The following is a 15,808-nucleotide window of genomic DNA, read 5'->3' as shown; positions in this document are numbered from 1 at the left end:
TTTTGTTTTTGCTTGTAGGACCAAGTAGAGGATTTAAAAGAAATGTGTGAGCTTCTCAAAAAAGAGAAAGCAGAAGTTGAACGAAAGCTGAACAGCATTAGAGGGGTGAGTATTCTAACAGCACTTTCATCATATGTAAATGAAAAAAAAATGCAAAAAAAAAGCTAAGTATTATTGAAGCGAAATCATTTGGAATCAACCAAAACCAAACATGAATTGTTCTATTTTATTGCCCAAATGCTACAATGAATTAATGACATTAAGTTAACAGGACCATTAGAATGACTATTAAATATTTGCCTATTATGGCCTTATTTTGTCATCTGGATTAGTTACCTTCAGAAGCCTATATGTACAATAAATACCAGTTATAGCCGTAATAATGAAAATTTTATTCATGTATTTATGTAAATTATTTGATTCAGATGTAGAAAGGGTAAGTTACTGTTAGTGAAGTTTTTTATTTGTTGTACTCTATGGAGGTGACATAGCTAAATTTTACCCTAGCTACTGTCAACTACCTTAATAGAACAGTATTTCCAAAGTTAAAGGGAAAAAAGTACTCAGTAGTGTGTCTCCTGCGGCTCACTTATCAAACTATTTGTGTGACCTTCTAGATAAAACCAAACTAATAAAAGTTCCTAAGTGACTTTGTAGCTCAGTATACAAGGAGAATTGAGTTCTGCTTCTGCATACCTGGAAAAGATCAGATATTTTTGATTATTTTACTTATGCTTTAAGTAAAGACTTTAAGTTAAGATTGCTTGTGTACCGTCTCTCTTATGCAGTAGTATTCTTGGACAAGAAGATTCAGTTTTTACAACTGTTTCATGCAAAGGTTCTGAGGAGAAAGATTCACAGTTTGCTTTCTCAATTCACAGGCAGCAAGATGTGACAAGTTTTTCTTTAACTCTGCTGTGTACCAATACAAACCTCCTAATCCCTCCAATTATTTTAAAGAAAAATAAATATTTTTTAATAATGAAATTTGGTCGCTATATACATTTATGTGGAAGTCCAGGGAGTAAAATCCTCCCCATTTTCCTAATGAGATACCTTATGGCCCCAGAACTAGAATCAGCAGCATCTTTAAATTATGATTGGTGAGGAAATTGCTACAAAGAGGATGAGAAAATAAATGGATTTGAAGACTCCCTAACAAATTTTTTAACTCATTAATTAATGAAGTGAAATAAGAAAAATAGAAAAATTACAATATTTTCCCCCACATTTATTTATTTTTCATTTTGCAAGAAGAATATATTCCTTTGGAAAGGGAGATCTACTTTAATATACACTTTAAGTCAGAAGAAGGGTTGCTAAAAAAGGGCCCTTTTCTTCCCTCAAGCTTCCAGCCCAGCATTTTTCCCCAATGCCCCCAACAGTAATTGCATGGTCTGTTGGATTGGGGAATTTTTCTACAAAAAAAGCTAAATAAATTAAGTAGCTCTTTCTTTGATTTATTTTCCTAATGTTTCAGTTTAGTTCACAAGTACAGCAGATTTTGAGACTTAACTGCAGCCCTTTAGGGTAACGTAGAAAATGAAGGAGTTGATTTGTTGACTTGGGGAATTAATAAATCATTAGATGTTTTGGAGAGGTAAGTATGCTGGAAATTCTAGGGTTCAAGTCATATCAAAATTAAGCATCTTTTTCCTGTAAATATGAATTGCAATGGGAAAATAAGCAATAAAGTAAGATTTGGAGTATCTCAGAACATTAAGATGAACAATTTGCTCACTTTTACTTTTTTCCTTCCCCCTCTGTAGGCTGGTAGAAGTGGAAAAACAGTCCCAGAACTGGAAAAAACAATTGGCTTGATGAAAAAGGTTGTAGAGAGAGTCCAAAGAGAAAATGAAGAACTGAAAAAAGCTCCAGCTGTGGTTTCTAATGAGAAATTACTTGGTCTTGAGCAGGAAAATGAGAGGCTAAAGGTACAGTTTTATCTCCAGTAACTATATTTAGGTAACAGTTTATATGCAAGTTAGTCACAAAATGGAGTAGCAAGCCTGTTGATATTGATTGGCACAAAACTGTTTTGAAAATGCCAGATATTAAAGATATAGAACAGAAAGGCAAAACTTCATTTTAGCCTAATATACTGCACAGTTTAAGGTACTTTGTACCTTAAGGATATATTTAACTATGTGATAAAATGTACACTATGCTAAGTAGCTGTAACTATGCTGTGCTTTAAAAATGGAAATCTGAAATCTTCTACTAAGTGATGTAAATGTGTTTTAACAAATTGTTTGATCTTTAGTCTGAAATGGAAAAAACAAAACTTGATCTGGAAGGCCAGCTGAATGTGCGTTACGAATCTAAAACCAAAGGAATGGAAAAACTCATTACTGAAAATGAGAGACTGCGTAAAGAACTGAAAAAGGTATAATCATTTTAATGCACCCCTTTATTTCCACTTGCCACTGGTTATGGTGAGTATATGGTTTTTATTAATGGTCAATATAACACTGATATTGCTATGACAGTTTTATTTCACTATATGTGGAGTGGAGGCCAGCCCAAGACCAAATCTGTAAGTTGCAGTGCTGGTAGTCTGGGATGCAGTTTTCCTCTACATCAGCACTGACCTTCTCTCACCGTCATTTGAGATGCTTCCTGCCATAAAGCTTTGCTTTTGTTGAACAATAGGAAGCTGACAGTGGAGAGAAGCTACGAATAGAGAAGAATAACTTGGAGATATTAAATGGGAAATTAAATGTTCAGCTGGAGGAAACCATTAAGAAGCTAAATTTGGCTGAGAGCCAATTTGATGGAGCTGACAGCAGAAACTGGAAGTCCATTGTAACAAGGTAGGAATTGAGAATGTAATAAGAGGACAGAAAAATTATGCAATGCTTATGCTATTAAGAGAAATAAACAACCTGTGTCCTGCATAAGGATGGCAGAGAGCAAATTTTTGGTAAGAAATACTTAGTCCTGGACTCCTGGGTGACTTCAGGATGAAGTAAGTTGATGTGTTGCAAAGTACTCTTTAAGAAACAGAAATGGAAGGCATCTACAAAATCAGAACCTCTGACAGTAAACTTGTTAGGGTATAAAATCAGCAGGACATCAGAGACTTGTCTAATTTCATCTTAGGTGAGATCACTGTTGATGCGCAACATTTTACTCCCTTCCCAGTCTTGCCCTCCCACAGGATCCCTTGGAGGGTCTAGTGCTACTCTGACATATTGCTGAGCCATTTCTTCACTGAGACCTCAAAAAGCCATTTGGTTGTTTTTAACCTTCTCCTGAACTATCAGCCTCAAAAAGCCATTTGGTTGTTTTTAACCAAAAGGTTGTTCTCCTGAACTATCCATGAGGTAAAATGTCTCTATGCAAGGCCAGATGACAGCCATAATTTGTCTAAGAAAGGAGGGCAAAACCAGCTGCAGGACAGGACAGAGGTGGCTAATGGCTACAGCAGAGAGAGGATATGGCATATTGGCTCAGCAGTATTCATGCATTTATTCTTTTTGTTCTTCACCTCTTGTGAAAAACATTTTACTTGGTTCTATTTAGTTGAGACATACATAGTTATGTATAGGTCCAAAATACATGGCCATGTTTAATTGTACTTGCCTATTTCAACTCATGTGAAGAAAGCCTTCTCTTTGCTTTTACTTTAACATGAATTTAAAGTAGGTTAATAACATAATGACCTTACTAACCTAAAGAAGCTGCTTGGGGAACTTTAACATGCAACCCACCTTACCAGCACATCTACCAATGCATATACATGGTAACAGTAAGTGTTTCTTAGGGCAGACAAAGGGGTGTTATCCCAGTGACCCTTCAGAAGACTCTGGCAGATAGCAAGGTATTGGAAACTGTATTGCTATCTGAAAATCCAGATGGATTCAGATGGGAGACTGGGCTACATGACCTCTAGAGGTACCTTAAAACATTTCAAATTCTACACAAACCTTTCTGTAGCCTTGTAAAGCTCAAAGCAAAATGGAATCTTCCTCAGACTGTTCTTCCTCCATGGTAAACAATTTACTGCAGAATAGTTTTAGCCTTGGACTCTTCATCTTCTCTATTAGCTCTTTTCTCAGTACCTTTCCCATAAATTACTAAATCATTAAAAAAATACTTCCAAAGGTAGTATGAAGTAAGATCCTGAAGTAAGATCCAACTAGTGTACCTACTGTACCAGTATGTACACTTTTAGCAGCAGGTGTTTGGGGTTTATGTGCAATAGCATAAAAAGGTTCCTATCCCCCTTTAATAAAGCGTAGACACAAAAAGAGAACCACAGAAAGGTAGTATCTAGAAAAGCCTTTATTTATTCTAGGATTAAAGATGTGTTTCTCATTATGCTTCTTTCAGCAAACTGTATTTATAAGGCCAGTGATTATTTCAAGGCCATATTTTAGGGTGTATTTTACAGCATTTATTCTCCTAAAGATATTTTAATCTCTGTTTCTGTGTAAGTATTAACTTTTGCTCTTATTTTTTCTAAATGAAAATACTGCCAGAATGCAGGAAACTAAGTTGAAGGAAATGGAAACAGATATTGCTAAAAAAGCCCAAAGCATTGCAAATCTTAAACAGCAGCTTCAGGAAGCAACAGAACGTGAACAAAATGCTGATAAAAATTTACAAGATCTAAAAGAACAAGTGAGTAAAATTCAGCTAGATAACTCTGAAAATAGAATGCTTAATTTGTCTTTGTAATGTCTATAGTGGCAGAATACTTGTTTTTTCTCCAATCCTTTATTTCATAGGTTTTTTTCAGTCATAGTTGCTATATTTACATCTTTTAGCCAATTAATGAGGTTTATCACATATTATCAATATATATTCTTGACTTGCAGTCTGAGGAAAACTATTATTTTTCTACTGTGTTCTTAATGGTCACATTAAGAACCTGTCTGAGGAAAACTATTATTTTTCTACTGTGTTCTTCTGTACTTTCAGTGATGACATGAAAGCCTGTAGATAGATGCTTCAAAAGGTCTTACAATCTTTCCAGCTTGTTCTGCAGTGAGGTTGCTGCAGAGATTTCCCTATTCCCTCCAGTTTGTTTTTTTTGGTGGGAGGCAGGAGAGCATTGTTTGCTATCCCAAACAGGATGCTCATTTCTGTTTCCAGTCCACTCTCCTATGTGCAGTCTCCAGTAGTCTTACAAGTACTATTGTACATGTTGAAGAGTTGATGAATTTTCAACTCAGGTACCTTTGAAAAGATGTATCATGTTTTGGCTTTTGAGTACAGAGCTGCAGTCCTAGAATTGCCCCTACATTAGCTTTCATCTTCTTATTTATTTATATGCAGATGATTTTCCTCCCCAGGCAGCTAGTACTGGTGCTTCTCAGTGTGAGGTATCAAATACAAAACTTCCAATTTGGGAAGTCATATATATATATATATTACGTAAGGAAGTAGATGGATTCAACAAATAGAACTTGGAATTGATTCCTGTAAAACAATTACTTTGTTAGTTTTTCCCTGGTTTTCCTTTTCTAAGATCAGTGTTAGTAACATGAAGTATATACCAGCAGCAAATTTAACACAGAGATAGAAGTATTACTCTGGGAGCAACACAGTTTCCAGTTTCTTTCATGTCTCAAGTACTGATGAAGGGATGAGATCAAAGTTAACTGCATTTCAAAAAACAGAGCCTGATTGTGTAAAAAAAAATAACCCAAATCCTTACCATGTTAGGTAGTAACAGAACAAAAACCTATCATTGCCAGTAGCCTCATGTGAGTTCATGAACTGTCACTGCATTTATTATTTGTATATAATCACATATTTAAACCACTGTTGTGCTCCTGCATCTACCAGGCATCTCTTCCAGAGGCTCCCTCCCTCTCTGGTCAGGGACCTCTTCTAACTTAACTGCATGTCACCCCTAGTCAGTGTACCCTCATTGGGGTTGTCATTGCAAATCACAGGGTTTTCATACAATCTTTCAAAATGAACTGGAGCAACCATGTGCAAATAAGCACATCAGTAATATTTTTAAAGCATTTAAATTATTTAGACATCAATTCCTTATGCATATGTATACAGTATGTTGGTGTAGCTATGTATCCAACTTTCTTTGTAAGTCTAACTTCTGAATACTTATTTCTTCACCCTTCATGAAATACGTAGCAATGATCTTTACAAATTTCGGAAAGGCTGCCAAGCATGAGCTTTGTGTGTAGAAACTGTACAGGAACAATTTGGGTTTTTTTGATAGCTTAATGTTTGGTTACATCCCTAGTATTATTTTCATTCTTTTTTAATCTTGTATTCAAGAGAACTCTATCTGAACTGCATTGCCATGGATATTGTTTTCAAGAATAAAATTTCCTTAATTTTTCTTTTAAGATTGAGCATCTTAAACATCTTCCTGAAGGTGCAGGGACAGAGCAAAACATCATGAAGGAGCTTCAGCTCTTAAGGTAATGTACTTCTAAACTAAGTAAACACTTCAGCCAATATACATGAAATAAGATCAGGAAATGGCCACTGCAATTTTTAGTTAAGTATTTTGTTTTAAGATATTTTAATAATTTTTTTAAAAATCTATTTTTTTATATTCCAGATCAACTAATAATCAGTTAGAGAAAGAAAAAGCAGAACTACTACATCAGATGAAGGCTTATACGAATGAACGACACACCTCTACAAGTGAAGTTCCTGCAACTGGTAATAATTTTCAATACCTTAAAATAACGATCTTCTTGTATTTAGAGTCTAAAACTACTTAATATGTGTGTGCAAAGTGATAATAAATCTACAGAATTACTTGAAGTAGATTAATGCTGAAGTAGTTTAAACTGAAGCAGATTGAAGTCTTGGATTTTTGAATACATATACAAGCTTTTTGAAGAGAATTTTCAGTAAAAAATCTCCATAATCAATTATTTTGAGCAACAGGCAACTTTGTATGATTTTCCCCTCACAAGAAGGTGTGTAGTTCCTGCCCCCACCTGCTTTATTAACCTCAAAAGACTGTAAGATGTCATTCATTCATTGCAATCCTCTTTCCTACAAAAAGGAAGATGCTAGAGAATGAGTGTTTATTTCCAGTTACCAGCTCTGTGAAAGATTTAAGACCTAGCAGGCATCAGTCCCATGGGCAAAGGAGAGCACTATGGAGTAGCACACTGCCATATGACTGGAGAAAAAAAACCCAACAAAACTAACCCTATTGAAGTTATAAATATATGCAACAAGATCCTTATGGTATTTCCAAACTTCCTGCATTTAATTCAGAGGAGGTGTACAAGTTGTATTTCTCAAAGGTGTGCTAAGAGACTGGCTACTGGGCTACTGCATTCAATCACAGGAACTACACACCACTGCCTAACTGGTACAAGAACTAAGGAAAAGCCAAGGTGACTTCAATGTTTGGTGATTCCAATTGGTTTTATTTAACTGTTTCAGCTTTTAGGACATGCAGAATTATTGAAACAAGATTATCTGTACCATGGGTTTTCACTACTTAAAATTTCATTAAAAATCTTTATTTTTGCAGGACATAATGAAACTGTAGAGGATAAAATTGACAAACTACTGAAAGAAATGGATGACCTCCAGTCACAGCTGGAGGCTTCAGAGCTTGAAAAACAGAAATTAAAGGTGAGCTGCAAGGATCATCCTAGGCAAGATAATAAGCTATGGTTAGCTAGAAAGAGCTGTTTAATAGCTGAATTAATATTTAATGACAAAGTCAATTTTTAAACAGTTTACAAAGCTTATTTTGTTTTTATGAAAGTACTGTTTATCAGCAGAGTTTTTTGCTTCTAGACAAGATCATTATTCTCTTATGATAAGAGATAAGATCTTATTATGATAATACCTCCAGAAAAAGGCAATAAAGATGTGTGGTATTGACAAAGTTCTGGATAAAGATGGTACTCCTTCATTCTTTTCAATAGGAAGAGACAAATGAGCTGAGAAGAGAACTAGAGACCTACAATCCTTCCTTTTTTGAAGAACTTGAGGATCTAAAATATAACTACAAGGAAGAAGTAAAAAAAAATATTATCTTGGAAGAGAGATTGAACCAGCTTTGTGAAGAGTTTGGCATTCAGGATAGTCCAGGCAATATTTCTGCTGATTAGGGTAGCATTCAGTATCCTCATCATTGATACAAAAAATAAAATTGTCTGTTTATCTTGGAATTATACAAGTCTCTTAAAGTTATGTTAATTTGCACACACCTAAGAGGGCAGAATTGGATTATTCAACAGTTAATTGTCAGTATTTATATACAACAGTCAAAACAAAAGCAAGTTTTATCTCTCCCAGCTCTTGTGCAATAATATATTTTTATTCAAAACAGTTAATTTGGGTAATAAGGTGTCAGGTGAAATTGAAACTTTGGGCTGCTTTTAAAAGTTAATAAAACTTTAAACTGTCAGCATACTAAGTATGCTAAGTCCCAGATCAGTAAGAATATGTAATTTGCTCTTGTTGTCCTGTGCAACTATAATGTTTAACTCTGAACTCAGGGTGAGTGTGCTGGATGTCTGTTCTTACATTCCTGGTTATTTTTACCTCAATGTTAAAAAATCCAAGAACAAAGAACTGAAAATGAAGCTATAGTATTTCAGCCAAACCACTGGTATTTTTGTACATAATTGATTTTTCTTTTTGTTTATTTTATATTGCTGGATGTATACTTTTATAGCAGAGATGAAATAAAGCCAACTCAAATGATCATTCAGTCTCACCTTTATTATTTATATACCTTATCTTACTTAATACGCCTGTGATGAAATTTCCTAATTGAGACACAGTTGTAAATAGAATTATTTCTACTGACTAAGCTAAGTCATGTCTCTCTCCACTTACTAGGCTCTCTAAAATAAAATTAGAGTATTTTCTATTATTTACTCTTTTTGTCCCAAAATAGTGCAAGTGCCTGTAGGATATAGGTTAACTGGATTTTTAAATAATAGCATAATGCTGCAGATGTACAGTTAAATGATACCAGGAAGTTAGCTCCCATAAGAAACTGTTACAAATTTTTAAAAAATTGTTAAATTTTAGGACTAATTCTGGTCCCAAGTGAAATATGTCTTTTTACAGCCAAGAAGCTTGATGCCAAGTCTCAAACCTACATACAACAGTGTCATAATAATTACATTTGTAGAAGCACAACTTATATAACTCTTCCAGTTGATTACATTCATTAGTAAAGCTTTTAGGACCAGACAGTGGTAGAAAATGTACTTCCTACACTTAATGCTAACAGTTTACAGGAATGTGTTCAAAAGTTAAGCATTTTTCATAAAATAAGCATGCTGGAAGTTAGATCTCTGCTCTGGCTGTCATATCTCTGTTATTTAGTCTTTTAGGATAAACTTAAAATGATAACAGTAGTACCTGGGCTGTTGCCTAAGCTAGAAGAGTATTCTTGAAGAATGCTGTGATAGACACAAGTAAAAGGAATGCAGGACATACAACTGTTAACTTAAAAAAAAAAAATTTCAAGCATCTAACTTGATATCTTTGAGTCGGTCAAATCTTTGTCCATCCAACAATGAAAAATGGTGAAACAAACTCTTTGGTTCAAAGTCATAGTCACATTTAGTTCCATTAAAAGAAATCACAACAGGCTGAGAATTCAGGTACGTCTCTGCAAGTGGCCAAGGTAAACCAAGATGATGGCGATGGAGCTACAAGAAAAGGAATGAAGGTCAGTTCAGCCATTTTGACAGAGTAATGCAAAAATTCCCAGCTTGGCAAGTGCGTGGGTGTCTGTGGATTCTAGGATCCTCTGCATCAGGGCACTTAAAACCATTCATAAGTTATCTCTAGAACACGAACAACAACAAAGCACAAAAGGCAAACCAGAACCAAGGTGTCCTTCACAGTTTCAGAAATAATACAAACCTGCTAATTAATCAGAAATCACATTCTTATTAATACTTGTTCTATTAGTCAACATTATGATAACTTAATTTTTAAACAGAGGAATTAAGCTTTAAAACTAATGATTTCTATACAAAGAGGCAAGAAAATATGTTCTCAATTACTTTATAAGCATGTTGGGAATGAAAAAGTTCAATATGTTATGTAGTCATTGTAGTGATTCAGTGGCTTTACTAATTGTACTGTCATCTCATTGGTTGGATGTAGCTATGATATTCTATGAAAAATCCTTTCCTAGGATTTTTCCTGTCCTGAGGAGCTGAGAGCCTCAGGAAAGAAATGTAAACAATAACTGTCTGCTGCTGTGGAATGCCACAGGTGTATCTTTCATTGGTCCATGTGGATTGTTTTCAATTAGTGACCAATCACAGCCACTTGTGCCAAGGCTGTGAGCAGTCACAGGATTTTGTTATTGATTCTTATTCTATTCTTGTCTTTGTAGCCTTCTGATCATCTTTTCTCTCTGTTCTTTTAGCATAGTTTTAATGTAGTATTTTAATATAATATATAACATAATAAATCAGTCTTCTGATCAAAATGAAGTCAAGCCTCGTGTCCTCACACAAGGGGTCTCAGTGTAGACAAGAGTTGGAGAACATTACTATTGAAGAATTTTGAAAAAAAGACAAAAAATGAAATCAGTACATAACATTTTAGGAATTCTTACAGTGCTTTCCACATGTCCATCCACATACTTACCTTGATTAAGCACCCATCATGGCAGTGCCACACAATTCCTTCAACTTTACCCTCTGTACAGCTTTCAAACCAAGACAGTATGTCATTTTGCTTCAAAGCAGGTGGATTCTTTATTTCAAATGCTCCATGTGGGACCAGGAGATGTACAGGGTGCTTCTTGCTTCCCAATCCTATGTTTAAAGAAACAAATACCTTACTCCTAGCTACTGTGTTTCCTCACTTTTGTTATTGCAGACATCTTAAAAGCACTCTGTAAACTTCTGTTAGATACTACGATGTTGTCCTGCCTTTAAAAATTTAATTAACTATTCTGTTAAGTACCAAATGCAGCTGTCCCTCCTCACATTTAATTAATATTTTTTAAAACCTCCTCCTCCTTTGTATAAAATAAACATTACATAGATTTATACTGTCATCTGTTTTTCCATTGTGGTCACCTCCTCAGTCACCATACCAGCTAAATCCTTCATGCTTCAGATCACGATCAATGGCACAAATACCTTAGTTCCTGAAAATGTGGCATATCTTCTCATGACTACTTAAAACTGGGCTGTTAAAAACTGCATTGCCTTTGCCTGTTAACATAAATCTTTATTTAAGAAGGCAACTATTACAACTTTTTGTTGCAATTCTTGTACATACTGAGGAAATGCTTAGGACCAGGTAGGATTATTTTCCCTATGCATCCTTGCAAGTTATCCTAACAGCAAAGCACAGAAATTAGAACTCACTTGTGCTCATATGTAGTTGGTTTCTCATTATAAGGCCTTTAAAGAAAGAAGCCACAACTGAAATTTAGCCTAAATTACATTTCCTCAAAAAAATGCCTATCGTATCATTTAAAAATTGCAACTTGTGGAGGCTCCAAAAACTTACTTTGGGGGCTCCAAAAAATGGCTGAATAAAGTTTTCTACTTCAATTCAAAACAAACTTTAAAAATTATACTGGTATTTTAACAGTAATATTTACAATAGTTTTTCCAGTCAAAATATTTTTTGAAAGACAAACCATTTTTATAGTTATAGTAACTGAGGTTTAATAGACATAACTAGTCCCATGACAACTCAGCTTTCTAAGGTGAGTATTTTTGGGTGACAGTGTGCTACTGGAAAATGCTTTTAAAAAACTTACACAAAGAAAATGCATTGATTTCACTCAAAAATACCACTTAAGAAAATAAGTATTTAAGAACAGACCATATAAACTTACCATATGGATTTGCATTGATATTAGTTCCAATAAGCTCCAGTGTTTGTTCTAAAATTTCTGATAATGGCACGGGACTGATTTCCAGAAGCCCTGGGTCAGCGTGGTGTTTCAATACCAGTGCTACTCCAGCCTCATAATTTACAACAGATGAGTGCCAGCAATACTGCTTACTGTTCTTCTCCACGGGCACCCAACCTAGGAGAAAACACATTTTACCAAAGTAAATATCAGAAGTTAATAAATGCTTACTAGAAGCTGTTACAGGCATTAAAAAAAACCTTACAGTTAACTGCAAACAGAAAGAGTAAAAACTGTTGTATCTTAGAAGAATGCAAATGTGACAATTATGCCTTCAGCTGAAGGCCTGTAAGTTTGTACAGCAAACTGCAATTACTTCCATGTGTCACAAGAACAAAGCCTTTCTGGATAGCAAATGAATGACATTCCATTTTTTTCTGAATATGTTAACTGCTATTTTTAACTCTGGAATTAATTCTAATTCACTTCAGAAATTCACACACACCTTTCCCCAGTTTTACCTGTGCTGCATCATAGGTACCTGGCATATGTCCATTTTCATCGGGCAAAGGATTGCCATTAGAGAACTCTATGTCCTTCGCTGGAATCCAGGTATCCGGAACAGGCTTGAAATCCTCTTCAATATTCCAAACAAATTCTAGACACATAAATGCAACACTTCGTTTTTAGTAAACGCTTAACCAACTTTGCTTTAGTTGTCTTGCAATGCAATTATCAAAATATGATTGATCTAAATGTTGTTTTACAGACAGTAGTCCCAGTTACTTTGTACAAACACCCACATCTGTGACACTCAAGTGGTTTACCATTAGGATAATTTAAATATGCATTTAGCTTTTAAGAAGTTTAAAAGTTAAAAAATTCAGATTAAAAATGTAGCTACTTACTCCAGTTTAAAGCTCTGTTGTTTTACAGACAGTAGTCCCAGTTACTTTGTACAAACACCCACATCTGTGACACTCAAGTGGTTTACCATTAGGATAATTTAAAGATGCATTTAGCTTTTAAGAAGTTTAAAAGTTAAAAAATTCAGATTAAAAATTTTTAACATTAGCCTTTACATTGAAAAGTTTAAAGCTTTTCAATGTAAAGGCTAATGTTAAAAAAACTGGAGCAGGATAACCGATTATTTGTTAGCCTAGTTGTTTTTTTAACTGGAAAACTTACATTGTCAAAAAGAAGGAAAGAAATTTTCACTAACCTTTGCAATCTTCCAATGAGTACAAGAATCGTTTAAACCTTTTTTCACCTTGTTTGGAGGGTTTTCGATCTAACCTGGCCCATAGGTAGGGTTGTCCTAGGAGTTTCCAAAGACAAAAACAGCACTTTACTGAGGTGACCATATCCTGCAGAGTTCTGAAATCAACTACAGAACAGGCAAGATAGGAATTCTCATTTGTCACTAGAGAAATTTTATAAGCAAAGCCATCCACTCTTTAATTTCAAAGTACACTATGTGAATTTCCAAATCTATTTTAGATTCTGTGTACAGTCCTGCCTAGCATAACACAGAGTTTACATACAACTTCAGGTGAAGGCATGAGCCCCAGTGAGTCACTGAACCACAGTCTTCTCATTTCCTCCCAACCTCTGTACTTCTATAAATCTTCCCCAAGGAAATTAGACACTCTATTATACATGACCCATTTTGCAAGGAAGACTAACTAATAGGAAGTTTAAAAACAAGAATAGTTCCTGGATGTTCATATTCACTTAAATCATACTTCATGTATTTTGGAGAGTAAATGCTAGAACAACTTTAGAAAGACCTTCTAAGTCTATGGTAACTATTACTTTGTGGTGAAGATGCTTTATGACACTTGAATTCACAACAGCTGTAAATAAATCATACAAAAAAAGTGAAAACTTAGTAAAATGAGCACTAGTCAGATGAGAAATCTGCAAATGGATATTCCTTATTACCTTTATATGTTGTTACATAGCAGCAGGTTCCATCCACTTTTTCAGTAGGAACTGCATTGTGTACATCTGCTTCTAATGCCTTTCCAGTTATAGTGTCAGTTGCCAAAACTTTAAATGGCTGAAAAGAAGACAAGTGGCTACGTTACTGCCTTGGTCTCACACAGATTCTTGCTCCTTTTACAGCTGACCTCTACAAATCCAGCTCTTTAAGTATTATAGGGCTGATTTCTAATAGTTTATTCAAAACTTGATAGTTTGCAAAGTACTCTAAGACAGAAGAACTAGGGCAATCTGTTTGTAAAGTCTCTCCCTCTTTCCCATGCTTGGTTATTATTTAGAGATGATTTTGCTTTCCACTTTAAACAGGGTGAATAAACTAGAAGGGTTCCAGTCCAACACAGCAGCATTTTGAGATCCATCTTCGTGCATTAGGGTGGCAATAGAACTTCCTCAAGACTAGCTCTCCCCAGCTCTCAGTGTGGAGATGAAAGTCAATAGCACCATGTTAGTGCAATACACAGAGCAGGTGTGCTTTTGCAAGGCAGCAAAAGCATCCTGGTATTAAACACTTAGTATCAGCAAGGTCAGTTAAACACTTTCGCACCTGGAAAGACAAAGAAATACAGGATCTGTGTATCTTAAACAAACAGCCAACCAGTACAAATTTCTAGGACTTCTGTACAGCTTCTCTAAGTTTCACTGCAAACATGCAATCAGTTGTGTTTGGAGTCAATTCTTTTTCTCTATAATCATCATGCCTCCCTCTTCTCTCCCCAGTCAGCTTTGTCTTTTAATCTGGACTCTTTCTGCTAGCAAAACACAGAGCAAGTCCTTGTCTTGCAGAAGTCTTGAAACAGAATGTGGAATTTATAAAATGAGAACCTGTGTTACATGACATGACTGTTTCATATTATAGGATGTGTAACCATAACAAACAGCATATATGAATGTTACATTGAAATTTTCAAGGTAGTGACAAAACATTCCCATTGGTTTTACCACGACTACCACGCCTTTTCTTCCCTACCAGTCATAACCACGTTTTATCCTTGCCCAAACTTTAAAAACCAAAACAAAAATTGAAGCAACAACAAAAAAGTACAAAAAACCCCAAGCCAGAACCAGCCAAACAAAAACAGCACATGCCAGTTCCAGATCTATTACCCTGGAAGGTTTTTCTGTGCGAAGAATCACCAGCGTAGGGAGGTACCCTTATATTACCATTATGGAGATGGCTTAACTCTGAGTTGAACAATTATGTTACTGTTGTTTTGACAATCATTTCAGCTCTTTCATCCAGAAGCCAATCACCAAGGGGAGAAGGTCACCCACAGCTGCATTCGCTCTCACTACACAGCTGCCACTAAAATCAGGGAACACAAGCAGATCTGCAGCTAGACAGGTGAGAGTGCCGCCCCAATCTGTCCACATCTCACAGCCTCATTTTTCTCCCTACGAGGCTGACAGGCGGCAATGGCAGAATGGTTTCACACAGGCTCCCCGTGTGATCGTGCTGGAGCAGCCTTCACTTAGAAAAAGCAAGCACAGCATCAGAGTGAACACCTGTACGCGCTTGCCGGGAGAAGCGTGGGGCTGAGCGGACACGGCACTCACACGGGCCTTCCTCCCCGCATTTTAGCGGGAGAGCCCTTCACAAACCTCTCGTGAAGTTTTCTTAAATCTGCAGCCAACCTTCTCGCTACTCGGCCGTGGTTGGGCTCTGACACGGTCCGTGCCGTTGCAAGCCGCGGCCCAGCGCCGCCGGGGCGCTGCTGCTGCGCGGGGCGGGGCCGCCTCCGCCCGACATCGGGCCCAGCGACGGCGCGGCTCCGCTCGCCCGGCCAGACCCGGCCCGACCGAGGCAGCTGCGCTTTCTCCAGTGCCGGCTCCTGCGAGAGTAGACTCCTATGGACTCCTGGCTCTATAGGTTCTGCCAGGAGCTTACTCCAGCGCTGGCCTCTCATGGGGTCACAGCCTCCTTTGGGTGCACCCACCTGCCCTGGCGTGGGGCCCTGCACGGCTGCAGGCCATCTCCGCTGCACCGTGGATCTT

General features: G+C 36.4%; 2 protein-coding genes across 3 annotated transcripts in view; one reads left to right on the top strand and one right to left on the bottom strand.

Moving 5' to 3' along the window:
* CEP290 (centrosomal protein 290) overlaps window positions 1-8,668 on the top strand; it is a 47,626-nt gene extending 38,958 nt beyond the window's left edge. For both annotated transcript variants that reach the window (XM_039704020.1, XM_039704019.1), the window contains 9 exons: window positions 19-105; window positions 1,770-1,934; window positions 2,264-2,386; window positions 2,653-2,813; window positions 4,485-4,626; window positions 6,328-6,401; window positions 6,545-6,648; window positions 7,481-7,584; window positions 7,884-8,668. In XM_039704020.1, coding sequence (XP_039559954.1) covers window positions 19-105; window positions 1,770-1,934; window positions 2,264-2,386; window positions 2,653-2,813; window positions 4,485-4,626; window positions 6,328-6,401; window positions 6,545-6,648; window positions 7,481-7,584; window positions 7,884-8,069 — 1,146 coding nt within the window. In that variant the 3' untranslated portion in view covers window positions 8,070-8,668. The remainder of the gene's footprint in view (window positions 1-18; window positions 106-1,769; window positions 1,935-2,263; window positions 2,387-2,652; window positions 2,814-4,484; window positions 4,627-6,327; window positions 6,402-6,544; window positions 6,649-7,480; window positions 7,585-7,883) is intronic.
* On the bottom strand, window positions 8,665-15,787 carry CUNH12orf29 (chromosome unknown C12orf29 homolog). The gene is made up of 8 exons (XM_039703802.1): window positions 15,751-15,787; window positions 15,416-15,645; window positions 13,757-13,874; window positions 13,035-13,130; window positions 12,354-12,470; window positions 11,795-11,989; window positions 10,585-10,754; window positions 8,665-9,629 (listed from the first exon to the last, which is right to left on the bottom strand). Exons 1-8 carry the CDS (start codon window positions 15,785-15,787, stop codon window positions 9,441-9,443), a joined length of 1,152 nt encoding a protein of 383 aa, XP_039559736.1. The 3' UTR covers window positions 8,665-9,440.
* Between the last annotated feature and the right edge of the window lie 21 nt (window positions 15,788-15,808).

This window comes from Passer montanus, unplaced genomic scaffold, assembly GCF_014805655.1.
Source record: "Passer montanus isolate IOZ18808 unplaced genomic scaffold, ASM1480565v1 scaffold17, whole genome shotgun sequence".
Classification (NCBI taxonomy): domain Eukaryota; kingdom Metazoa; phylum Chordata; class Aves; order Passeriformes; family Passeridae; genus Passer; species Passer montanus.
This window is presented reverse-complemented; position numbering and strand designations above follow the sequence as displayed.